At 41.0% G+C, this 25,672-nt stretch overlaps 2 protein-coding genes across 3 annotated transcripts; one reads left to right on the top strand and one right to left on the bottom strand.

Annotated features, from left to right (window-relative positions):
* The first annotated feature begins 118 nt into the window (after positions 1 to 118).
* On the top strand, positions 119 to 24,565 carry LOC123180924 (DNA polymerase epsilon catalytic subunit A). 2 transcript variants are annotated; one of them, XM_044593110.1, is made up of 49 exons: positions 119 to 521; positions 1,179 to 1,244; positions 1,346 to 1,405; positions 1,670 to 1,765; positions 2,291 to 2,451; positions 2,600 to 2,688; positions 2,784 to 3,001; positions 3,405 to 3,491; positions 3,585 to 3,719; positions 4,128 to 4,250; positions 4,745 to 4,828; positions 5,020 to 5,184; positions 5,751 to 5,927; positions 6,097 to 6,210; positions 6,580 to 6,684; positions 7,838 to 7,956; positions 8,020 to 8,161; positions 8,233 to 8,327; positions 8,538 to 8,643; positions 8,728 to 8,807; positions 8,931 to 9,107; positions 9,827 to 9,911; positions 10,027 to 10,107; positions 10,240 to 10,383; positions 10,504 to 10,599; positions 10,703 to 10,903; positions 11,103 to 11,157; positions 11,236 to 11,378; positions 11,448 to 11,875; positions 13,418 to 13,559; positions 13,645 to 13,842; positions 13,919 to 13,993; positions 14,074 to 14,264; positions 15,243 to 15,414; positions 15,505 to 15,569; positions 16,034 to 16,166; positions 16,252 to 16,353; positions 16,434 to 16,517; positions 20,096 to 20,170; positions 20,264 to 20,323; positions 20,753 to 21,009; positions 21,103 to 21,151; positions 21,469 to 21,629; positions 21,698 to 21,764; positions 21,866 to 21,991; positions 22,130 to 22,300; positions 22,974 to 23,177; positions 23,813 to 23,919; positions 24,013 to 24,565. In XM_044593110.1, the coding sequence occupies exons 1-49, from the start codon at positions 309 to 311 to the stop codon at positions 24,371 to 24,373; spliced, it is 6,645 nt and encodes a 2,214-aa protein (XP_044449045.1). In that variant the 5' UTR covers positions 119 to 308; the 3' UTR covers positions 24,374 to 24,565. The 2 variants fall into 2 exon arrangements, with proteins under 2 accessions (XP_044449045.1, XP_044449044.1); XM_044593109.1 differs by having other exon boundaries at positions 11,103 to 11,378.
* LOC123180926 (probable E3 ubiquitin-protein ligase XERICO) lies at positions 24,556 to 25,262 on the bottom strand. The gene has a single exon (XM_044593113.1). It carries the CDS (start codon positions 25,083 to 25,085, stop codon positions 24,756 to 24,758), a length of 330 nt encoding a protein of 109 aa, XP_044449048.1. The 5' UTR covers positions 25,086 to 25,262; the 3' UTR covers positions 24,556 to 24,755.
* Positions 25,263 to 25,672: the final 410 nt, after the last annotated feature.

The raw sequence follows: 25,672 nt of genomic DNA, 5'->3' as shown, positions 1-25,672 counted from the left end.
GGGAAGACCGGAAGAGGTTGCACGTGCAATGGTGGGAAGCGGGAAAACGGAAAAGGAGCGCGCCAAAAACCAAAACGGCAGCGCGGCCAAATACGCGCCTCCTCCAAAAAAAAGAAGGAAAAAAGAAAACTCACGTCGCAAACCCCATCGCGCGGTTCGCTCCAATCCCCGCCCCCCCGCCGCCACAGCGCCTCTCGCCGTTCGCTGGCGCCCCTGGTCCAGCCCGTTCCCTCCGCCACTCAAGAAGCTCCATCCCGGCCGGCGACCCCCCCCCCCCCCCCTCTCCAGCTTTCTGAGGGCAGCCGAGCATGAGCGGTGGTGATGGCCGGCGACGGAGACCGTCGGCCGGAGGAGGTGGAGGTGGCGGCGGCAGCAGCTGGGGCGGTCGGAGGTCTGGATCTTCGGCGGCTAAGGAGCAGCGGATACGTCTGGGCGCGGAGGAGCTCCTCGAGGGCCGGCTTGGCTTCGCGCCCTACACCCAAGGCGACCGCCGGCTTGGCTGGCTCCTCACCTTCTCCCCCGTGAGTTCCCTCTCGATCTCGCTGCTCTAGCTTCTATTTCGTGTCGACTGTATTGTGGAATTAGCAGCTGAATTCTGCAGAGGCTGTGAAATGCTTCTCATTTCAAGCGCAATCGCTTGTGAAATTGACAGATCAGTAGGGTGTGTAGACCACCCAGAGCGTGAAATCGCGGAAGGAATTGTTCGCTTCCATTATCTAAATTTCTGTACCTCAAATCCATAGCGTTGGGTGGTGAGTCTGCTGCTATTGTCGGTATAGTGAAATGCTGTCTCTGACTGCAACTTAAAGTAACAACGAAATTACTTGAAGCTGCAGAATCTCCATGGTTCCACAAGAATGAGCAACTTTTTTCCAACAGCAAAAATTTGTGCATTATACAAGGGAATTAACTGATACAATCTCTTAAAAGCACGGATAATGCTGCTGCAATATAGAGTAGGACCTGACCTGGGAGAACGCCGAAAATGTCCATCCATCTTGAATAAAATGATTTGCCTAATACAGGTCCATCTATATTGTGAACGAATCAAACACATGGTAGAACCAACTCGGAGATGCTTAGTTGAAGGTCAAGAGCCATTGGCTTAGCCGATTTGCTAAATCTAATGAATGAGTGGCTTTCTTATGTGATCTCTTACACTGCAATAACACCTGCAGTCATCATGGGAGGACGAGGATACAGGGAAAATCTACAGCTGTGTTGACCTGTACTTTGTGTCCCAGGTAAACAAAATGCAACTAAAGTAACACTGTTTGACCATCTTGCAAAAAAAAAAACAGCACTGTTTGACTTGCCATGTCTAATTGTTTATGCTTTCTTGCAGGATGGTTCTACATTTAAAGTGAAGTACAAATTCCCGCCTTATTTTTATGCTGCAACTAAGGTGAGCTTAAGGTTTTCTGAGGGTTCTCTTATCCCATCAAAGTATTTATATACTCCCTCCGTCCCAAAATTCTTGTCTTAGATTTGTCTAGATACGGATGTATCGAGTCACGTTTTAGTATTAGATACATCCGTATCTAGACTAATCTAAGTCAAGCATTTTGGGACGGAGGGAGTAGATGTAACACTCACAACTTCTCTGTGAACTTTCCTGGCGAGTCTGTTTCTTGACTGATATTCTATTTTTGTGAATTGAAATGTTCAGGAGAAGACGGAGTTGGAAGTTGAGGCGTATCTCAGGCGACGTTATGAAGGGGAAATTGCTGATATAGAAATAATTGAAAAAGAGGATCTGGATCTTGTACGTGCCTTAATGTGCATGCTTAATTCAGCATATCATTTCGTATGCATCAGAAAACGAACCAGCCTCTCTGCATTGCACTTTGCAGGGGCAAGACTAGGTTCCTATAATCCCTCCCCAGACCCCACCTTGTGTGGGAGCTTCTATGCACTGGGTCTGTCCTTTTTTTAGCAAATGCGATCATTGTGATGAGTTTGATTCTATCTTCAGATTCCATTTTTTTTAGGGCTGATGTTCAGATTTCATTGCGGTCCTTTTTTCTTACCTTTGTTGCTTGTTACAGTAGAGTGACGTTCACACGCTAAGTGCTATGTAGTTTTACTTAAATTGAACCAACGGACAAGCTAGTTGCAATATGTTAAGTTTACCTGTTATTGTTTTGTACTTCTGCTGACTGTCCCTACTATGACTCCACAATGGTGCCAATGCTCTCATGCACGTGTAATTTTTTGTCATCTATATTTTGCTGGGCCGAATGTAGCAGATAATTTTAACACGCCGTCTTTCTGTGTCTCCCTGTTGCAGAAAAACCACCTTTCTGGTTTGAAGAGAAAATATTTGAAGATTCAGTTCGATACCGTGCAGCAATTAATGCGTGTGAGGAGTGATCTAATGCATGTTGTTGAAAAGAATGAAGAAGAAAGAGATGCCGTGGATGCATTTGAATCAATTTATGGTGTAAAAAGGTACCCTGCATTAAATGGCTCCAGTTTTGCTGTTCCCCAGTTATGTTTTGTTTCTATGGGGTTAATTTTACTGTGTATCCTTTCCATGTTTTTATGTATTATGCATATTTTGCATTTATTGTTAACCTATTGTTTGTTGATCTAACAGGGTAGAAAGGCCACAAGATTACATAAACTGCATCATCGATTTGCGTGAATACGATGTTCCCTATCATGTTCGTTTCGCTATAGATAATGGTGAGGCTAAAGTTTGCAAGTCTTGTTTTGTAAGCATGTGCTAATATAACATCGATGAACTGACACTATTTATTCTGCATTGAACCTCTTCGCAGATGTGAGATCTGGACAGTGGTATAATGTTGGTGTATCTGGTTCTGATGTTTTGCTTCAGAGAAGGGAAGATCTGCTTCAGCGTGCAGAAGTTCATGTATGTGCATTTGATATTGAGACCACAAAGCTTCCCTTGAAGTTTCCAGATGCTGAATACGACAGTGTAATGATGATCTCCTACATGATAGATGGGCAAGGGTACTTGATAATCAACCGAGAGGTACGAATTGTTTTGTTTGTGCTATAGTTATTCATGACTTGTCCAGTTTATTGTGTTCAATTTATTGCCTAGTCTTGGACAGCATCAGTTACCTGGCATGTCTGTATGCCGTTTACTTTCTGTTTGTTTGAAGCAACATGCAATTCTCCAGTTCTCCTTCCTCCGGGAAAAAAGTCTTTACAAGAATGTTATTTCCATGTTAAAAAAGATGGCAATTGCCAAGGGGAATCCAAGAGCTGTCACGTGCATTAACCACCAGATGCATACTTCAGAATCAACTACATACATATAACAGTTAGATCATTAACTTAGCTGAACCTACTGTTCTCGATTGTGCTTGCAAGAACCATATGGTTTTTCTCCCTTAAAATAGGTTTTGCATATCACATTATTTTATTTGTAGTGTGTAGGGGAAGACATTGAAGATTTGGAATACACACCTAAACCAGAATTCGAGGGGCATTTTAGAGTTAAGAATGTCGCAGACGAGGTATGAACTTTTGCATATTATGTCCAGTGGCATATGCATTTTTCAGCATCGTAACTAATTTGCTCATTTTTTCTTCTTATTTTATATTTGTAGGTGGGTCTACTTAAAGCTTGGTTTTCTCACATGCAAGAGGTTAAACCTGGTATTTATGTTACGTACAACGGTGACTTTTTTGACTGGCCGTTTTTGGAGAAGAGAGCTGCCCACCATGGGATAAAAATGAATGAGGTATGCTGATAATTTCTCCTTAATTTAGCAGACAATAGTTGCTCTTGGTATGACTCATGTAGCATATGATATGATAAACTATGTAATAGAATGCTCACAATCTTGGCCAAACAGTTGCATGCAAATAAAGTTATCTGTAAAAAGTCATCTGCACTTCTGCAGCTAAATGGGAAAGTTCACAAGACTGGGATAGTGTCAGTAGCATGGTAGTGTCTTCCGTAACGTTTCAAGGAATATCATGTACTCGTAGTGATCTAACCGATCTTATATTAGTTTACAGAGGGAAATTATGTACTCCCTCTGTAGTACATATGTTTTATAATTTGTCCTTTGTCTAGATTTTGAGGAAAATTGTTGGAATGGAAAACTGTGTTTTTCATTTTTGTGTTTCCTATTTTGTTCTTACAGGAGATTGGTTTCCAATGCGACAGTAATCAAGGTGAATGCCGAGCTAAATTTTCCTGTCATCTTGACTGTTTTGCCTGGGTGAAGCGAGACAGTTACCTTCCACAGGGAAGCCAAGGTCTAAAGGTGATAATTTACATACTGAAAGAAAAATACTCTAAATTCGAGAGTTCTATGCTTTTGGTACTAAATGATTTGTCAAACTTCAGTTTTGACAATGCTATGAAAATTTGAAGTTTGGGTATTGAACTAGCATTAAAAGGTTAGCGTTAGTCATTTAACCTTTTTTATTGCCTGATTTTTTCTTGCATTATTTTATTTTATTTTCGGAGAAAACGCAAAACCCTTGCATCTCGTTGCATTGATAAGAGAAAGTTATGTATGGAAGGCTGACTACATGCTACAGAACAGAAACTAAACTAATATGTCTGGTAGAATCGTCTGGAGTCCGTTATCTCTGGCTGGTGCTCTCACCCGTGCCCCATACTGGATGATATCCACGTAGCTAGCAAAATCCGAACTGTTGCCGTTGTAGACGGCTTTATTTGCCTGTTATCTTGTTCTAAATATGTTGCTTTTGCATTTATATAGTGACTTTCCTTCCATTTTGACACTTACAGGCTGTTACAAAAGCCAAGCTTGGTTATGATCCTCTGGAGGTCAATCCAGAAGATATGGTTCGCTTTGCAATGGAGCAGCCACAGGTATCTCTAGTCTACCTGTCTTGGTGATGGGGTAACTTTTGTCATTGAGAAGTAGCTGAAGTGCAAATGGTTACATGAAAACTAACTGTGAATACTGCTGCTTGTCTATATTGTTGTTTAAAATGTACTTGTCATTACTTGACCTGAAATGACACTACTACTCATTTTACCTTGCATTGTCTCATTTTCAGACAATGGCTTCTTATTCTGTATCAGATGCTGTTGCCACATACTACTTATACATGACTTATGTTCATCCATTTATCTTCTCCCTTGCGACCATAATACCTATGTCACCTGATGAGGTGTTGCGGAAAGGAAGTGGGACACTATGTGAAATGCTGCTAATGGTCCAGGTGTGTTGAATAAACTTTGTTGCCACGTTTTCTGTACTGTTGTTATTATTTGAGTCAAAAGATAGCCCTTTTTGGTCTGTGGACAACTATATGACACATAAAACTTGCCTGTTGTTTAACAAGATGTAAATTAATTACCACGTTTTCAACATCTTTTCGAATGAGTCTTTCCCCCCTTTGTTGGCCTGGGAAAATTTTGTTTTTGCCACTCTAGATTTTGCCAATTTTCCTTATGCCACTCTAGATTTTGACATTTCACTTTTGCCACTCTTAGTTTTTGACAGTTATCACAATTGCCATTCCCGTGGCAAAAATGAAATAAAATTATTTTGCTTTTGCCACGGAATGGCAATTGTGATAATTGTCAAAAGCTAAGAGTGGCAAAAGTGAAATATCAAAATCTAGAATGGCATAAGGAAAATTGGCAAAATCTAGAGTGGCAAAAACAAAATTTTTGCACTCCAAGCACTTGGGACTCCCAAGTCGTGACAATATAGGAGTACCACTTTCTCAACTGTTTCTGATTTGTGATGCTTGCTGAAATCAGTTTCTTCTTATGTATATAGGCATTCCAGGCTAATATCATTTGTCCTAACAAGCACCAAGCTGATCTGGAGAAGTTTTACAATAACCGTCTAGTAGAAAGCGAAACATACATCGGTGGTCATGTTGAGTGTCTTGAAACTGGTGTATTTAGATCTGATCTTCCTACAAAATTTCAGCTGGAACCCTCAGCATTTGAGGTAAGTTGAGTTATAGTATTCTGGAAATGTTATTTAATTTAGTGAAAATGTTCCTGAGCTTTTTTGTACCTGGTTGGATTATTAATTTGTTGGACATCGATGTGGTTTCATACAAGAATTTGTATGCATATGTTCAGTGTATTAACTCAATGCATATTTGTTCTTTCAGCAACTAATTGAAAACCTTGACCGTGATCTGCAATATGCCATTGCTGTAGAAGGAAAATTGGATATTGATTCTGTCACAAATTATGATGAAGTCAAGGATGCCATAAAGCAAAAGGTATCGTGTCCTGTCCTGCTGTGGTCTTTGATCTTCATTCTCTGCTCAGCCTCTTTAAGATCAATGTGACAAACTGAAGCTTAGTGCCAATTCCCATAGTTGGTTACATTGAAACATGAAAAGTTTGACTGTTGAAGCAAATTTATTCCACCATTTTAGCTCATTCTTTATTTGATTAGCAAGATACTTATTTACAGTTTGAGGTTTGATTTTGCAAATGTTGGATGGCTTGGGCCTCATTGGTTTAGTAAATAAGTTTCCAACCCAGAACCGGAGCTAGCCAAATATCTACATAACTGGCATCAATAAAATGTTATAACTTGTCAGCTCCATGCTTGATTGACCTTTGTTATTATGTCAAATTCACAGCTTGTTTCATTGCGAGACCACCCAACTCGTGAAGAATGCCCTCTTATATATCATCTGGATGTTGCTGCAATGTATCCAAATATCATTTTGACAAATAGGCTCCAGGTAATTTTCTATACTTTAATGAAGTATTCGAATGTTGTATTGCTGGTATTGATAATTCCATGACTGATAAGGTTTTATCGGTATAATATGTTAAGAGATAGCTGAACTTTCTTTTCTGGCGTTCTGGTGATATGGTGATTTGTGAAGATTATCTGGCTGAGATGCAGAATCTCTTTGGGTACCGTTTGCTTAAGCATCATTCTGAGAGTTATAGAAAATATGAAGGTTGGATGGGAAATCTGGACTGTTGCATTAACAAATTTTTGTTAGGCGTGTTTACCACTAGATGTTTTCACCCCAAATCTTTTTCTCAAATATGCATCAAGTGTGTCTTTGCTTCTTCAAAGAAGAATGCCGAGAAGACGTGAAGTACAAACCCAACCAACTTAAACAAGAAAGCAAAAAAAAAAAGGCAAAGAGCAAAAAAGTGACTAAACCAACTAAGCTGAACTATGGCAAAACTGAGCAAGCAGCAGCGCTGCTGTCACTGCCACCAGAACTTGGTCAGAGTGAGTGACTACGTTTCACCCCAGTTCACGTGTCTTTAGGGGAAGGCAAGCAGTTCACTCATACTCTAATACTGCCACTCACGTCAAGTCTCACAGGTCCATTGTGTCAAATCAGCACAAGGGGTGCTGGATAGCTTAGGATTTCTTGCTGCCGTACCATAGAGTTCCATGAACAAACCAGTTGAACTAAAAGTTTAGCTGTTATGGTCATAATGGAATGGCGGGTGATGTAAGAATATTAGATATATCTTTCAGCAGGCACCTTAGGCGGAGGTATGAAGGACAGGCCTGGCGCAGTGGTGAAGATACTCCCCACTTGTGCCAAGGGGTCCTGGATTTGACGCAGCCTCTCTGCATTGCACTGTGCATGGGCAAGGCTTGCCTCGTATAATCCTTCTCCAGACCCCACCTGGTGTGGGAGCTTCTAGCACTGGGTCTGTCCCTTATTACCTAGGCGGAGGTTTATATTATGTCTGCCGATGACAGTGCTACACACCCATGAGATATGCCAATCACCCTATACCATGAAAGATATCACCAGAAATATTCAGCTTTGTCACATCGCTTGTAGTGTCAGACTAGATATTTGCATGATTATAACCCAGCAACCAAATTAAGCTTTTTTCCTCACTTGTTGATGGCAGCCACCATCCATAGTTACAGATGTGGACTGCACGGCATGTGATTTCAATCGCCCTGGAAAGAATTGCCTTAGAACGCTCGAATGGGTCTGGCGAGGAGAAACCTACACGGCAAAAAAGAGGTAAGCTTTACAAACTTGCATGAATATGTTGAGTTTCCGTTCTAATGTTATTCTATTTTCTAGTGACTATCATCATATAAAGAGGCAAATTGAGTCAGAGATGATTCAAACTGGTGGGGTTACATCTTCAAAGCCTTTCCTCGACCTCTCAAAACCAGAGCATTTACTAAAGCTGAAGGATCGTTTGAAGAAGTACTGCCAGAAGGTAGTATATTTGAATTCATGGATTAACCCTTTTGGTGGGCATTCGCTGACTATACTTATGGCACAATGCAGGCGTACAAAAGAGTAGTTGACAAACCAATTACAGAAGTTAGAGAAGCTGGAATATGCATGCGTGAAAATTCTTTCTACGTAGATACAGTGCGAAGGTCTGTCAGATGTTCATTATAACCCTAAAGTTGGTGTTATACTAGCTTCCAAAAAAAGTTGATGGTATACTATATAGTAACTTGGTCTTGGATTAATCTCACATGATAATTTCTGATGAAGAAAACTGCACTTTCTTGTTGATTTCATACTATTGTCTGCTAGTGTTTTTCTGGAGTTGCTCTAAAATCTCCCCTTCTTTGGTGCTGCAGCTTTCGTGATAGAAGGTATGAATACAAAGGCCTGAATAAAACATGGAAAGGAAAACTGTCAGAAGCAAAAGCCGGTGGAAATTCTATCAAAATTCAGGAAGCACAGGTTCAGTGATGCCTATTTAGGTGCCTATTATGTTTTTGGTCATTTTGAGCTTCTTCTTAGTACATGTCTACTTAACTTTTGCAGGACATGGTTGTGCTATATGATTCTTTGCAACTTGCTCACAAGTGCATATTAAATTCTTTTTATGGATATGTTATGCGCAAGTAAGTGTAACTTATACAGACAGTATTTCCTTTGTCTTCATGTATTGTACTCCATGGAAATGTAATACTAGTTTATTCTCTACAAAGGAAGGTAATTAATAGCGAATGTACTTTCTGATTTAGGGGTGCAAGATGGTACTCTATGGAAATGGCTGGTGTTGTAACATATACTGGTGCAAAGATCATCCAAAATGCTCGATTACTTGTAGACAAAATTGGAAGACCACTGGAACTCGACACAGATGGCATTTGGTGTGTTTTGCCTGGTTCTTTCCCAGAGAATTTTACTTTCAAGACAAAGTGAGGACACTAATTATCCATTTGTTGTATTTCAATGGAAGTATTTGTCTCTGCTGAGTATCGTGCTTGCCTGATTATCACTAGTCTGTTCTCTTCTCCTGTTTTCCATAGCTGCTGTTGTGATTCGAACAATGAGTTAGGCACAAGTTAGTGGCAAGATACCATATGTAGAATTGTCATTAGTGCATTTTTTTGCGCATTCTCCAAGGCACTAGTTCAACTACTTATTCTGATCATAATACTGTGGTAAAATTTATAAAAATGTGATACTATGATTTTGTTTGAGAGTCCATTCTTGTGGTAGAATCTCTCCACTTGTGGCACTGGTAGAGTCTCTCCACTTGGCCTGTAGGTCCTGGGTTTGAACCAGCCTCCTTGCAGAACTATTATGCAGGGGTAAGGCTGTCTAGAAATTCCCTTCCCCACCTTGTGTGGGGGCTTTCAGCACTGGGTACCCCCTTTTTTATGATTTTGCTTGAGTCCATTCTTGTTAATTTATGCGCCTTAGTATGCGAGTGACCAAAATTGAAGAATGTTCAGTTCTTAAGTTCATGTGAATCATATTCATAGCTACCTTTATTTTGGATTTAAGGTAGTAAAAAAACGAGTAACTGTCTATCCAGGGAAATGATTCGTTTACCCAGTTTATTATGAACTGACGCTCCAATGTTCATCTTACACTCAATTTAGTATGCTAACACTAGTTGATGATATTGCAGAGCTGAGAAGAAGCTCACAATATCTTATCCATGTGTGATGCTTAATGTTGATGTTGCAAGAACCAACACCAATGATCAATATCAAGTAAGAGTTGTTCTTCTGCAAGTTATGTTTTAAATTGTCAGGTCCATCCATTGTTGATATTCTTCTTTCTAACAACTGGAATAATATTTGCTCTATTCCTGTGTTGTCCTGTTAGACATTGAAAGATCCTGTAAGCAAGCTATACACAACAAATAGTGAATGCTCCATCGAATTTGAGGTAGATGGACCATACAAGGTGAAGTGATTTATTAGGACCACTTTCCTTCTACTTATGCAGTATTTCCATTCCCGGATCCAAGTTAGTTTGTCTAATCCAAAACTGATCGTAACTTTTATTTGCATGTCACAATGCATGCTAAAATTACAGGCCATGATTCTACCTGCCTCTAAAGAGGAAGGGATTCTGATAAAGAAGAGGTATGCTGTCTTCAATGAAGATGGCACCCTGGCAGAACTTAAAGGCTTTGAGATTAAGCGTCGAGGTGAGCTGAAGCTCATCAAAGTTTTTCAGGTACATGCTCCAATTCTGCATCAGTTACTAATTGTTGCGTCCTAAACAGGGACACGGGGACTACTACATCAGTTAGTATATGGCTGATATATTTTCTTTGATTTATGTTTTTATTTGTAGGCGGAGGTATTCGATAAATTTCTCCATGGCTCTACTTTAGAGGAGTGCTATGCAGCTGTTGCCTCTGTTGCTAACCGCTGGTTAGATCTACTGGACGTAAGTGGTTTGCAAAATTCACAATCTTATCCTTTTTGTCTAACCTACTCACTTGCATTGTTAAACCCATGCAGTATTATCTAACAATATTTGTCTATTGCAGAATCAAGGAATTGATATTTCTGACAGTGAGTTGCTTGGGTTCATATCAGAGTCAAGCACAATGAGTAAGTCCCTTGTTGACTATGGAGAACAGAAGTCATGTGCTGTAACTACAGCAAAAAGACTTGCAGAATTCCTTGGAGACTCAATGGTTAAAGACAAAGGACTGCACTGCCAATATATAGTTGCCCGAGAGCCACAAGTAAGTACTGCAGTGTTAAGTTTTTTACCCTATAACTTATTAATCTTTATATTTGCCAATAAATTATGTGACCCTTTCAGCATCTGGACAAAAATCCCCTCATTCATTTGATGACAATAGTTTGCTCCTATAATTTTAAGTGAATTGAACTGTTGTATTTAATTTGTTATGGTTATTTTGTCTTTCCCAAATCATGTAGGGCACCCCAGTGAGCGAGCGTGCTGTTCCGGTGGCTATTTTTGAGACAGATGCTGGTAATACTTTTCATGCAAATCGCTGCTTTTGTATCTCCAAACTGTTCAACTTACTTACACTATCCTCATATTTGACAGAGGTTGCAAAGTTCTATTTAAGAAAATGGTGCAAAGTCTCCACGGAAGCAAACATCCGATTTATTCTTGATTGGTCTTACTACAAGCAGCGCCTAAGCTCGGCTATTCAGAAGATCATAACTATTCCTGCAGCGATGCAAAAGGTAATATATAACTCTTTCTTGTTCCTGTTAATTATTATGCACCATTTTCTGAGATATTCAACTCTACAGATTTCAAATCCTGTTCCCCGAGTTCTTCATCCTGATTGGTTGCATAAAAAGGTCAGAGAGAAGGATGATCGATTTCGTCAACGCAAACTACGTGATATGTTCAGTCCCTTGAATAAAGACATGGGGATGCATAACTTGAATGGAACTGGAGACATAGAAGATTTATTAACATCAGACAAAGGTTTGAGAAAAACTACTGCATCACATGGTTTTAACATCGGCAAAGAAAATCATCCAAATGGGTCACCATCAGCAAAAGCTAGTTTGGGTCATTGCAAAAACCAGCAAAAATCTGTAATCAGGTCAAATGAACCACTCCGAGATGATTCTGCTGATGAAATAGTTGATAGAAGTACTGATTATCAAGGATGGCTTGAGGCCAGGAAGAGAAAATGGAAATATGTCCGTGAACAGAAGAAACGTCGAAGGTAATGGCACACAATATACACAGTTAAATATTTTTTGCCTGGTAGATCCGTGCCCTTCTGTTTGATGTTAATAAATATTGCTACGGTGACAACCACTAGCTGCTGTGATGACCCTTGATTGTAAGGATGTATTGAATCTGTGCGCAATCAAAACCATAAAAGAAACTAAAACGCAAGGATCCACAAAATCGACCTAATCACTATGATTTAAAGGGACCCGCTAATTAGATAGAAATGCTTTTAATATAAAGAAAACGTTTCCCGTATACTAGATGATCAACAAGAAAGAAGAGGCAAGGTAGAAGTAAAACTTAGTCAACTAGAGCAATATGAAGGGCTGTATTGTCAATTTGTCATCATCATATAGTGTAAAGCTAAGGTCTACCTAGCAGATTTCTGCTGCCCTATTAACTAAAATAAGACAAGTTTCAAAATCAGAACTCATGGGATTGGATGCACAAAACCAATGTGACACATCCCCTTTCATAGTTGAGGAGTTGTCTCTGACTCTTCCTCGTCCTCCTAGATGTCTTGTAATTGTTCTCTCCCACATTCAAATTCTACTTTTCACTCCAGGCAGATTCATTTCAAAAAGCATGATGCTTGGTTCATATACTAAGGCTGCTAAAGTTTCCAGCATTTTTTTTTGCCAAACTTGCCTATGGTTAGGTTACTGAAATCAGAGCCACACTTTGGCTGGCATAAGGAAATCTTGCCATACTTTTCTAAGTCTTGGACGCGTCGAACACATAGTAGAAAAGGGATCTTGCCAAAAGTGCAGCTATGAACCAGATGGGTGCTGAACTCAGTCAAACCTCCAAAACTGGCATGTTTACGTCCTGTCTGAGGACGGCAGGTCCGCTGCAGTGCCAGTCCCAACAGCGGCGCCCGTGGATGCCAGATTACACTGGTCTGAGTTCCGCACTTTGATTTTTTTGAGATCTATCTTGAGTTCCATGCTTATCTGCAAACCAAGTTCCAAAGATACATCCTTTGATGGGTTAAGGTTGCCCATCACCAATAATAACCCACATTTAATACTCATGTACCAATTTATGCAATGCCTTGAGACTACAACTGTTGCCGACTGAATTCAGTGTAACAGTGTGGCGCTCCTATGTGGGCGGTGTACTTTAGTTTATTGATGAATTAATTTAGCAATAGTGTCTCCCTGTTCCTCATCTTCAGCTTGTAAGCCCATATGCTGAGTCAAGCGATACTGGCCTAAGCAGTCCCGCTGGCCATTTTTTTAGCCATTGCCTGCCTATGAGATCAAGACATCATATAAAGTAGTTGAACTCTTACTGTGGTGCTATGATAGCTGCACCAGGTTCCAGTGTTTCAGATGTCATTGAAAACCAATTTTTTAATATGTTTTTTTAAGCAATGGACCATCCATGTTTTGTATGGGTTAAATAGACAACTTATGTTATTTGAACTCATCTACTGTTATGCTGGAGCCACTAATACAATTGAGACTAAGCTGAGTGAGCTAAGTACTGATGGACAATTAATGCTCATATTTGCTTCTGCTTCTATCAGGTTGGGTGCTGCAGCCTCTTCCGAGGGTCCCAGTAATAATTTGTTTTCTGCAAGAAATGTCAGTCAGTTACATGGCAATAGTAGGAATAGGTCTACATTTTTCCAGAAACAAGAATTGTCCCTCTTTAGATCACATTGGCAGGCATGTAAATTTTCAAAATTTAATTTTTTTCTGTAGCATTTGTAGTTATATTTATTGACAAGTTCATATATATGTTCCGCATCAGATAATCCAGCTTGCTCCAAGTACATTGCCAGGCCGTTTTTTTGCATGGGTTGTTGCCGAGGGGATCATGTTCAAGATTCCCATCAATGTGCCTAGAGTTTTCTACCTAAACTCAAAAGCTCCTATCACAGATGAGTTTCCAGGAAGGCGTGTAAAGAAGATTCTTCCTCATGGAAAACCATCTTTCAATCTCATCGAGGTGAAAATCTTAAACAGTAGCTGGAAAGTAACTAGGGATGTGATTTAGATTACATACTAATGGCTGTAGCATCCAGGTTGTAACTAGTGAAGAACAGTTCAGGGCTGAAGGAAGAAAACTTGCTGCTCATCTTGCAGAGCCAGATGTTGAAGTGAGTATTTGGCAACTTGTGCATATGGTCTTGTGTTGTTTTTATTTTATCTCCTTAACTGACATTGGACTTGCATGTAGGGCATATATGAAACGAAAATTCCACTGGAACTAAATGCTATTCTCCAAATTGGTTGTGTCTGCAAAGTGGACAAATCTGCAAAGAAACGAAATATCCAAGATGGATGGGATCTTGCTGAGTTGCAAATGAAAACAACTGCAGAGTTCTCATACCTGGAACAAACAGTTTCATTTTTCTATCTATACCACAGGTAGGCCTGACGATAGCTGTGAGAAGACCTACAATGGCTATATAAATTGATTTGAAGTGCTTTATACCAGTTCTATATTTTGCTTGTTGTAAATATCATTGTACAGCTAGAGTTAAAGATGTTTTGCATGAGATACTATTATTTCTTTAATGCCTTATTTCTGCATTATCTTTGTATTTTTGACTCATCATATACTTTTCCTCTAGGGATCACTTAAACCCATGATTTGTCTCTGTCAAAGTAGAAAAGGCAAGAGAAGTTCAGTCATTCAAGCACTTATGGAGTAAAATGTTATTTTTAATCCTTTCCAGGACCCAAGGATTGATTCTGATGAAAACTAGACCGTTACTAGTAAAACTATCTTTACCCTCCTAAATGTATGGTAGGTTGAACATTAGGATAGCGGATTTCTTGCTACTGGGCTCCATGGGGCCTGGTTTTTGAAATAAATAAATAAATCATATTTTGAAGTTTCAAAAAAATTCTGAAAATAAACATACATGAATGTAGGGATGCATACTACATTTCTGTAAAAAATCATGATGAAATACGTTTTGGTGTGAGCTGCACAAAAAAAAACCCATGGACTTTTAGAGTGATTACATGATTTTTTGTGTGCTAGCAATACATGGATTTTTTGTGTGTAACTTGCACCAAAACGCATTTCATCATGAAATTGTACATAAATGTAGGATACATCCCTATGTTCATGTGTATTCTTTTCAGAAGAATTATTTGAAACTTCAAAAATATGTTTTTTTTTGTGTTTTTCAAAAATTCAGGCTCCATCGGGCCTGGGATCCAAAAGCAATTTCCCTGTAATTTACTAATCAAAACTATATAATCTTGAGTACTGATATGTTGGATAACCGGCAACTTCAATGCTATTCTTGTTGCCGTGCGTAAGCCATTGTGCTCTTGTTACAGTAAAATGTTGATTTTAATTTGACACTGATCTATGGATTCTCCTATTTCCAGTGTGTCTGAAGGAAGGGCTGTATATGTCATGTACTTCCCTACATCTCTCAGAGTACATGCAGTGGTTATCAATCCTTTCCGTAATAAAGAACTGTCACCTGTGTTTCTTGAAAAGCAATTTCGGGATGCTTGCCAGACTCCTGACCCTTTGCATGAAAATCTCACTTTCCAGGTATGTATAACAGGGAAAAATGATACATAAAACACAAACTTGACGTTGCTGTTTCTTTGCTAAGTTCTGATTGTTGATTCCTTATTTTAGGTGGACTACCACACATCAATGGATGCAGGTAGCAAATATGTGCAACGAATGTTACTTGAGTACAGGTAAGCCACTTTCTGTTTAAATCAAGCATCAATCGTATTCCATCAGTCTCTTTCTATGAGTCGTCTATGCTGTTGAATTGCTTCAGTAAGCTGTGGCACTAACAAGTATGGACATGTATGTATTCAGTTTCTGTAGCCTGGTTTTGTTGGTAAATTACTGATTACCTGTACTGGCCAGTCATGTTTAATAAAACTATCTGAATCTAAAATTATTCAGCATAATCTCAATTTAATATTCTTTTTCTTTGGCAAAATTGTGATGCATAACAGCATCGTAAATATGTACATGCAGCAATAATGGAGTAGAGTCTTGTATCGATCAAATGTTATTAAATTGAAGAATGTCTATCTCTACCAGTTGGTCTGTTAGCAATATACTAGTCAAAGCTTTCAACAAAAGAAAACTAGCCAAGTAATGATTATTTCAGATATTTTCTTACGATAAACTAAGTGAAATATTTCAGACAACAACATCCTGGACCTGTCATAGGCATCATTGAATGCCCTAAACTCCAAGCTATAAGGGAATCTGTACGTGCACTTGATGATTTCCCGTGTGTAACCATTCCTTGCAATGCACGGGATAACAACTATCAGGTATGTAATGGGGGCCCCAATGGTTATATTTTCTTTGCATTTTTGTTTCTTTGCCTTGTTGTTTTGCTTACACCTATTTATCCAGGCTCTTGGTTGGCAAGCGACAGCTGGTAGAACAAGCATGCAGCGCTGTGCTGCATCAACTCAATGGTTCAATGAAAGAATTTCACTTGCTAGATATGCACATGTAGGGGTTCTTTATTGTGGTTCTAGTGAATTATTTCAGTTTACATGAAAATGACTTTACATCAATTCTTACTGAAACAGGTGCCATTGGGAAACTTTGAACTTGATTGGCTTCTTTTTACTGCTGATGTGTTCTTCTCAAGGGCATTGCATGATCAACAACAGGTTTGTTTTATCTTGAGTTGATGTAATTAGGCTGTATTTGATCTAAATAGGTTAAATCACACTTTACTTCTTTTCTGTTCCTTGTGAGCCCCTTCACTTTTTGAGCGGAAAACTGCAGGGGAGGCCCCGATAGTATTTTTTTATTGAACTAGAGAATATTTGGGTGGGGGTGTAAACAGAGGGATGAAACTGCAGAAAGCTAGGCACTAGCTCAAGAATTAGCCTCAAGCTGATCTAGCCAGATCTTGAGAGCAAAAGCATCACATCTATAGGGTGTGTTTGGATGATGCCCCTGCTTGCCCTACTAAACCACGGGCTTGCCAAAAAAATGGCGCAGCTTTCAGCCGCTGGCAACTCGCCAAAGCATTGGCGCAAAAATGAACTGGTGAAGCAGCATTGGTCCGGGCGATCCAAATTATTAGCCCACAACCAACCACATGCTCACCCTTTGGTCAACACCCATTTGTTTTTGGCTTGGCTGCCGTAGGCATCGATCCAAACACACCCATAGAATCAGGTTGAGACAATCTGGCGGCCAACACGCTTGGAGGATACAGAGAATTGAAACACATGGCCTAGTAGGGATACGACCTCAAGCTTGCCGCACAGTCTACCGATGCAAGCTTCTAGTGCCACAGCTACGACCTCGTCCAGGTTGAAGCTGACACGGCCAGCAGCACCCTTTGGACACTAGGTGAACTTCTGATGAATACACATTCATTTTGATGCTTCCAAATCATTCAAGCACCAAGCGCGATTAAGGAGTTCAAACCAGCTTGCATAGAACCTCGCACAATACAGATGGTTCTGGACCACTAGTCAAAGAAAAATGCAGAAGGTGATTGGGGCGCCAAGTCAGGGAGACCAAGATATCTAAACAGGAGCGACCAGGTCTCTTTTGCAAAGATACAAGATGCAAGGATGTAATGTATCGTTTCCTCGTCCTGATCACAAAGCGGGCATGCTGAACGTGACAAACACCTCCGAGAAAGGCGGTCAGCCGTCCATCATCTATTATGGGCAACCAACCGAAGGAAGAATTGGCATTCTTAGGGGCACATGACTTCCAGATCAACTTCCAATGCTCCAGACTAACTGAATCAATAAAGAACATAAGCCGTTTTTGCTGAATACTGATCATCTCCAGCAAATCCCCAAATCTTGTATATCATTCTGTATCTCCACTTCAGACACAAGGTCCCATATATCTAAATATTCGGACAAGACAGCCACTGAGGGAGTGCCCTGTATATCCTGAACACAGCAATGCCCAATCAGTGCATCATGAGCTGTACGACTATTAGCCCGGCGCTTAGGAACGAGGGAAGAAGATCAGCAAATGGCTTCCCCTCCAACCATCAATCTTTCCAGAAAAGGGTGTTACGACCATCATCCACCACCGAGACTTAACACAAGGATGAACTTGTACAGTGAACCTGGCCCAAGGATTATCCGCCTGGGTTTTATGCACAGCCAAAGCCATCACATTCGCAGGGCCCAACCTTTTAAGTCAAGAACACCAAGACCTCCAAGTTCCTTGGATCGGCAAACCTTCGGCCATGCAATCAAACAGTGACCACCTCTAGCCTCTTTCCTTCCTCTCCACAAGAATTCTCTTCTGATTTTCAATTGCTTTAACCATAGAGGTTAGCACAGCCTTAACCATAATTGCTTGGCCAGCCCGTGTCATGATTTCAGCCTTCCATCCCGGAAGTTGGTCAGCAATTCTATCAATAATAGGTTGAACTTGGGCTTTTGTTAACTTTCTGATGGACAAGGGCAGTCCAAGAGAATTTCAAGAAAGCTCTTCCATCTCACAAGGCAAATGCTCCTGACTATTGTCACATCTTCAACTGAACATTGGATTGGTATAGCACTACAGACTTCTTCAGATTTCAGGATGGTGAAGTTGATTCTTTTTTGTATTGCTAAAAGTGCAAAGCAAAATTCAGAACTTAGTGACTAAGGCCATCTTTTGCAAGGAACAAATTGCTTTCTGGTTGAGTTTTTTTTACGTGTACGCAAAAACTTTGCCTGTCATTTCAATATGCAAAAGCTTTGCGTAACATGTCAATATGCGAAAGCTTTGTGAAGTTCTTCTTGACTTGAGAAACTCCTGCCTACTACACCTTGAGGCAGTTACAAAGGGTGGTTTTGGTAGAGAACCGAGCGCTAACTCAATGGTAGGGACACTGTACTGTGTTCACGGCAGCCGGGTTTGATCCCCACAGGGAGCAGATATTACAATTGTGTTGCTCGCTCCTTCTATAAAAATATGCCGAGGGATCACCCCCCCCCCCCCCCCCCCTCTGGCCTCGTTTTTTCTAAAGGGTGGTTTTGGTTATGTTGATCCAAATCAATGTGGGTTTGTCACTTTCTTTGCCAGCCACTTGATTTTTTGCTGATAAGTACATAATTAGCAAAAAAATATATTCATCCCCTCATCACAACCTGGCAGCATCTACCTTACCGCCTTCTCCACATCCCGTAAGTGCTCATTGCTGTTCTGCTCAATTTCTGGAGCGGATTCGCTTCCCTGCTTGCTCCGTGGTGACAGATCCGAAACTCACTCGATAATGCTATGCCTAGTTGATCCCTCAATTTGCTCCACCTCAACATTCCAGCGTTGTTCCTCTTTCCTCCTGGCATGTCGAGCTCCATACGTCACACAGACAGCCATGGTGCTGGCCTACGAGGGAGCATCAGAGTCAGGGCACTCAGCTGGTACAGAGCTGCGGTGCCACCGTCACTCAGATGATTGATTGATAGCCCCAGCTTTAACTACCTCCAGACAGTGTGCACATAATAGGAAGAACTTTGAACATATATGTTGGTTAGGCAAGTAACCACTAAACATGAAGTCTAGGAGTTTGTGTGACCGAGCCTGTGCCTCGAGTCAGGCAATGCCAGATCCAGTCATCTCCTTTATCTAGCAGCTCTAGTGCTGGGCATCTTGGACGGCAAGTTTTCAGATGGCTGTGCCTGCAGTTACTCTGGCCTACGTCCATTGCCCTGATACATACTGCGTTGGGACATTTCGTCAAACATGGTACACATGCTTTCACGGCAATGGTGCGACAGAACTGGGAGAGACTACCATCCAATTTTAGTGAAAGTCAGATGGCATGCCATTATGGCAAACACAGTGGCAAGACCATGCTGATTTGGATGGTTGGATCAATGTTAGCAAAACCACCTCAGGGTGTACTTTAGCATGGTTTGGAAGTTGGGTAAATAAGTTCTGCTGTGGGGCTTATCCAGACTTTGTGTGATAGTTTGGGGGCAGACTTGGAAAACCAATCTTTTACTTGTTGGTTCTGCCTTCATAGGGGCCAGTTTTTGATGAAAGTAGGAAACTAGGAATGATGGCATGCTGAGACCTTTGTCACGCCATCTTGATTGGGTTATTTTCTTATGTGCTAGAAGTTCTTTGGCCCTTGCATGTGTCCTTTCTCAAAATTAGTTTTCAAGAAATTATACATTGGAACCCTTTTTTTCTCTCCACAATACTGGTCGCAATTAGCATGGTGTGGTATGGACATCTAATTCTAAGTTTCTTTCTGACATGTTCATGCTAGGTACTATGGATATCTGATGATGGTATTCCTGATTTAGGCGGCACATATGAAGGAGATATATGCTTTGCTGATGAAGTGAGAAGCCCTCTTTCGCTGTCTTAAGACTGGCTGGTTTTTTACGCTGTCCTTTTTTTTGCTGCTTGACTTAAATATGAGCTTATTTTGCAGGTCATACAACCTGCACTAACATATCCTGGCGCTTATAGGAGGATTTCTGTCGAGCTTAAGGTAAGCCCCTAATGCATTTGCCTGGACATCATAGAACGTAATAAGCTCATCCTGAAAACAGTAGGTGGGGTTCCTACTGTGCTATATTAATAAACTCTAAATATTTATAAAGCTCAAAATGGTCCAATGGAGAGCCCCAAACGAAAGAAGCAAAACTACTGGCGTTCTAGGAAAGAGATAATATGTAGCCTAAGGGTGTCTTTGACCCTATAGACTAGCAGAGATAGATCTTGAAATCTATGCTCCCATGATTGGAAGAACTAAGCCTTGAAACCGTTGGTTCCGAATATCCCATGCTGCTAGAGCAAACAGCTGAAAGATGGGAGAGTTGATCCGGCGTCTGGTGTTTGGCCTCTTGCAAATCTGCATCCACATGTGGTTATGTATCTCCTGGTAATTTAGTTACATTTGCACATATTTCTTCTGCAGATTCATCATTTGGCGGTTAATTCTCTCCTTAAGAGCAGTCAAGTGGATGAAATGGAAGGAGGATCTATCGGCAACTTTGAAAATGACATTCCTCCTGGTCCAAAGGCCACCGAAACTGACTATAATGACGCCAGCTTGTGTCTACCTGCTTTCCAAGTGCTGAAGCAACTCATTCAAAGATGCATCTCGGATGCAGTGTCTTCTGGAAATGTATTTGCTGATGCGATATTGCAACATCTCTACCGTTGGCTTTGCAGGTTATAATTTGATATGTTTGTACTTGAACCTCTTACTAATTGTTTTTCTAATTTTAATATGCTCTTTTGACATTCTCATTTCTACATTTTCAGCCCACGATCAAGACTTCATGACCCAGCTCTCCATCGCCTCCTTCATAATGTAAGTTAAATTACTTCTCTGTCAGTCTTTGACTTCTTCTATTGCTACAAGAGTTACAGGTTGCCTGTTACTCCCTCCGTTCCAAAATAGATGACTCAACTTTGTACTAACTTTAGTACAAAGTTAGTATAAAGTTGGGTCATCTATTTTGGAACGGAGGGAGTATTCGCTAATACATTTGTGGTGTAATAAGTATTTTCCGTAGTGATGAATGCTCTTCTCTATTTCTGTATCATTTGATACCCTGTGGGCATTTGTTTCTTTGCCTGTAAGTTTCCTTACCCTGTCTTTTCTTTTGGGCTGTCAAACTTTATCAGGTCATGAAGAAGGTCTTTGCTCTATTGTTAGCTGAGTTTAGAAAGCTTGGAGCTAATGTTATCTTTGCAAACTTTTCTAAGATAATCATAGATACCGGAAAAGTGGACTTGCCGTCAGCACGCGCATACTGTGATAGCTTGCTGAAAACCTTACAGACAAGGTACTGTTTGACCTCCTGCTGCAGATATGTGTGTCACCTAAGTGAAACTAAGAGCATCTGTGTTTTAGGGATCTTTTTGAGTGGATAGAGCTGGAACCTTTGCACTATTGGCACTCCTTACTGTTCATGGATCAGGTTTGTATATTTTATTGTGTTACGAAAGATGGACTAATTAACTGTTTGTCTTAAGAACACGCTTCCACCTTTGATGTTTCATTTTCTGTTTCCTGTTTCAGTACAACTACGGTGGGATTCAGGCCAAAACACAAAATGTAACATCTGCAGACAGTTCAGATGGTGATGATGATATTGACATCGTGTCAAGCTGGAACATAGCAGAATACTTGCCCAAAGCTACACAGGTCAGACATCTTAAGTCAAAGCCACTTGAAATTAGCATTTCTCTTTGCTGACTGCGGCGTTCTCAATTGTGCATCAAATGTTCAGTAATAGTTCTGCAATTGATAATCAGTCACTTGACATTCTTTAAAAATCTCCAGGATCACTTTGTCTTGATCGTATCGGAGTTCCTATATGTTCCATGGAAATACATGAAAGAACAAGTAGCTTGTCGAGCAGCTATGAGGGATGACACCTCATGCACTCCATCTATAACAATCATGGCTGCTGAGAATCTTGAGGGACAGGTCGTTGATTACCTCCGTGGGCAGGTAATTCCAGTATCCTCTGCTCATATATTATATGTCACTCTGGACATTGGCATTGTCTATAGTGTAATCTAATCCGTAACCACTTAACTGCGTGTTGATTATGCACTTCAGTCAACTTCTGGTGTGGGCATAGATTGACACAAAGAATATATCTTCTGCAATATGTTATGTAAGGGTGTCCTAATAACCTTCAAAACTTAGACATGAAATTCTGGAACAAAAAAGATACGTTCTCTGGGGATTTGAACATTAAATCTTGTGATATTTGTCCTTCCAATTACTTTTAGTTTATCATTTCTCAGATTATTTTCATTAATGTTACTCTTAACTTGCCATGAATTTGAAGATGTAAACTGTACACATAGTTAAAGTAAATTAAAGTACATCTAGAATCTTTTTGGCTTTTTATTTTCATTGCGAGGTTTTATTGCTTTAGTAAATTGAACACCTCAGAAATCATGGAAATCGCTCAACCCATTGGTGGTAGTAGCTTTAATTAGCTTGCACACGCTCATATAGTATGATCTTTACAACATTCAAATGGAATTTTCTAGCCATTTAGTCTACTTTTTTTTGCCCATGAAGGTACACCCTACCAACCAGGAATTTACCACCTTTTTTATACCTTGTCAGAATCATCAAACACGACCTCCTATAATCTTTTTTTTTGCAGATCGGCACTTATTTTGCGGAAAAGCTTCTCACAATTGTGAGCGATATACTTCTCCATTTCAAAGGAAAAGGCAAGTCTGAATCAGTTGGACCTTCAAATAGTGAACTTGATCCTCACTTACATAAAGGCAATGCTGCATTGGAGTTCATTAAACATATATGTGCTGTTCTTGCTCTCGATCAGAATGTTCAGCATGATATTCTGGTAATTCTCTATCGAACCATATTCAGCCTGATTCCTTTTGTCTTTAGCAACTTAAAACCGGTATTATGTGTTATCTTCATCTGCTCATCAACTTTGTTCAGTGTCCTACCTGTACTGTTCTTGTGTCACAATCTAGTTGTCAAGTGAAATGCAGTCTAATAGCATGGTTTTCTTTCTTGATTGACGCTGTACTGTACTGTTGTGCACTAGGGTTAAGAAGAGGCTCTTGCCCCTGGTGGCAAAATATTAGAACTATTCTTGTAATTCTTGGTTGCTTTATTCCTCATAGGGGCTCCCAACCTTAGTAACAAATTGTAGATCTTATCTCTAATTGTCCTATGGGCCAAGCTGAAAGATACCTTCCTAATTTAATTTAATTGATAGACTACATAATATAGAGATTGAGGATCCCATCCCATAACTGGGAGCTGCCATGGTGGGGCCATGTACGCCGGTGCATAACCGACTATTTTAGTTTGATATATCTCTTAAATGTAGTACTGTCGCCTCCTGATTTTGAATTATTTATTACATGTCTATGAATACTGTGTCATGTTCTGGTTTAGAGTTAACTCCTTTATTATTATTATTATTATTATTACTAATATTCTCATTATCCAATATATCTATGACAGAGAATGCGAAAGAACTTGTTAAAGTTGGTGCGCGTAAAGGAATTTGCTCCAGAAGCACAGTTCCAAGATCCCTGTGCTTCATTCATCCTCCCGAACGTGATTTGCAGGTATTGCAACTTTGAACCGAGCCGCTTTTGTTTCCCCTTGATGTTGTTATGTTAGCGTCACCCTGTCTCTTACAAATAGAGTGATGTTGGCAGCTATTGCAACGATTGCCGGGACCTTGACCTTTGCCGCGACTCGACGCTGCAAGGCCACGAGTGGAGGTGCGCGGTGCCGCAGTGCGGGCAGCCGTACCACCGCGAGGAGATGGAGAACGCGCTCCTGCAGATTGTGCGGCAGCGAGAGAGGCTGTACCACCTGCAGGACCTGGTGTGCGTCCGGTGCAGGCAGGTGAAGGCGGCCCATGTGTCGGAGCAGTGCAACTGTGGAGGTTCGTTCCGGTGCAAGGAGGAGGCGCCGCAGTTCCTTGGCAAGATGCGGGTCTTCCTGAACGTCGCGGTGAGCCAGAAGTTCGAGCTACTCCAGGACTGCGTCCGATGGATCCTGGAGGTCAGGTGATGCCTGTCGCAGTTCTTCAGTTGACAACTAGTGTAGCGTAGTGAATTAGTTACAGTAACTTGTTGTTTTGAAGCAACCAACTTGCGGCCGCAAAGAATGTATACATGAATAACTGTCGGGACAACTAGAATAACTGTTGGCACACTTCACCCATGTTGTATAATGAGAAGGACGTCTGTCTGTTTGACATAATTTAACTTTTTGGTGCCATGAGCCTCCATATTGAACTGTTTATCACTTATATCAGTGAAGCAAAGCCTAGAACAAGGGGTAGAAGTAGGGCCCGCCACGAGCGGTGAGATTTCTCCATGAGAAATGCTTGACATGCTCATCGACTAAGAGCCTACACCGCAGAGCAGCGATGGACTGATGTTCCTACAGGCTACAAGCCGGCAACGAAGAGAGAAGAGAACCAGATGACGAGGTCGTCGCTGAGCTGGTGCTCATCTGTCACGCCGCCGACGTGCAGGCGGCAGAGCGGGCAGGTCCGGCGGCACAGCGCCAACCACCTGTCGACGCATTGCCGGTGGAAGGCGTGGCCGCACGGCAGGCTGCGTATGTCCTCCCCGTCGCGGAACCTCGATATGCACACGCAGCAGCCGCCCGAGTGGTAGTGGTCGTCGTGGCGACCGCAGCCGACCACGCCGCCGGAGCCGGAGCCGGAGAGGGCAGCGGAGAGGAGCGCCACCACGTGCCCCATCGTCGTCACCATCTATCTATCTATCTGAATCAAAATAGCGATGCAGATTACATATAAATGTATGTGCGTGTGCCAAGATTTGATGCGAGTGGATCAGCGTCCAAGATGGACTGCGATGGCTTATATATAAGGCGAGTGTGTGTGTACTGTGTGTGTGTGCGTGGAATCATTTTCATTTTCTCTGGATGTTGCATGGAATGATTAGGAAAGGGAGTGATGGAGAAGGCGCACCTAGAAACCCCAGTGCCGTTTCCCTTTCCGTGGATACAAAGCTTGTGCGACGCGAAAGCTAACTAATTGAGCGGCAACGTCGATCATTCGTGTATGTCAGTCTGACCAACCGCAAGGTTTCATGAGGTATACTACTTCGTACATGCGGAATTGCGGAGGGTATACGTACTTTTTTAGCGGGGAGGGTATACGTACATTGATAGGTAGATCGATCAAAAAGCAACCTGAGTAACATCAAGAACTACACTATGTACGTAGAATTTTAATACTCCCACAGTAATGTTTTTTCCTAAAAAAATATGTTTAGTTAGGGCCTGCATGGGTTCGTCGGCTGTAGCCAACCATATGTGTCGGTCGGCCGAGCTATG

Source organism: Triticum aestivum, chromosome 1D (assembly GCF_018294505.1).
Source record: "Triticum aestivum cultivar Chinese Spring chromosome 1D, IWGSC CS RefSeq v2.1, whole genome shotgun sequence".
Lineage (NCBI taxonomy): Eukaryota > Viridiplantae > Streptophyta > Magnoliopsida > Poales > Poaceae > Triticum > Triticum aestivum.
Note: the sequence above shows the minus strand (reverse complement) of the source record. Positions and strands in the feature narration are given on the sequence as shown.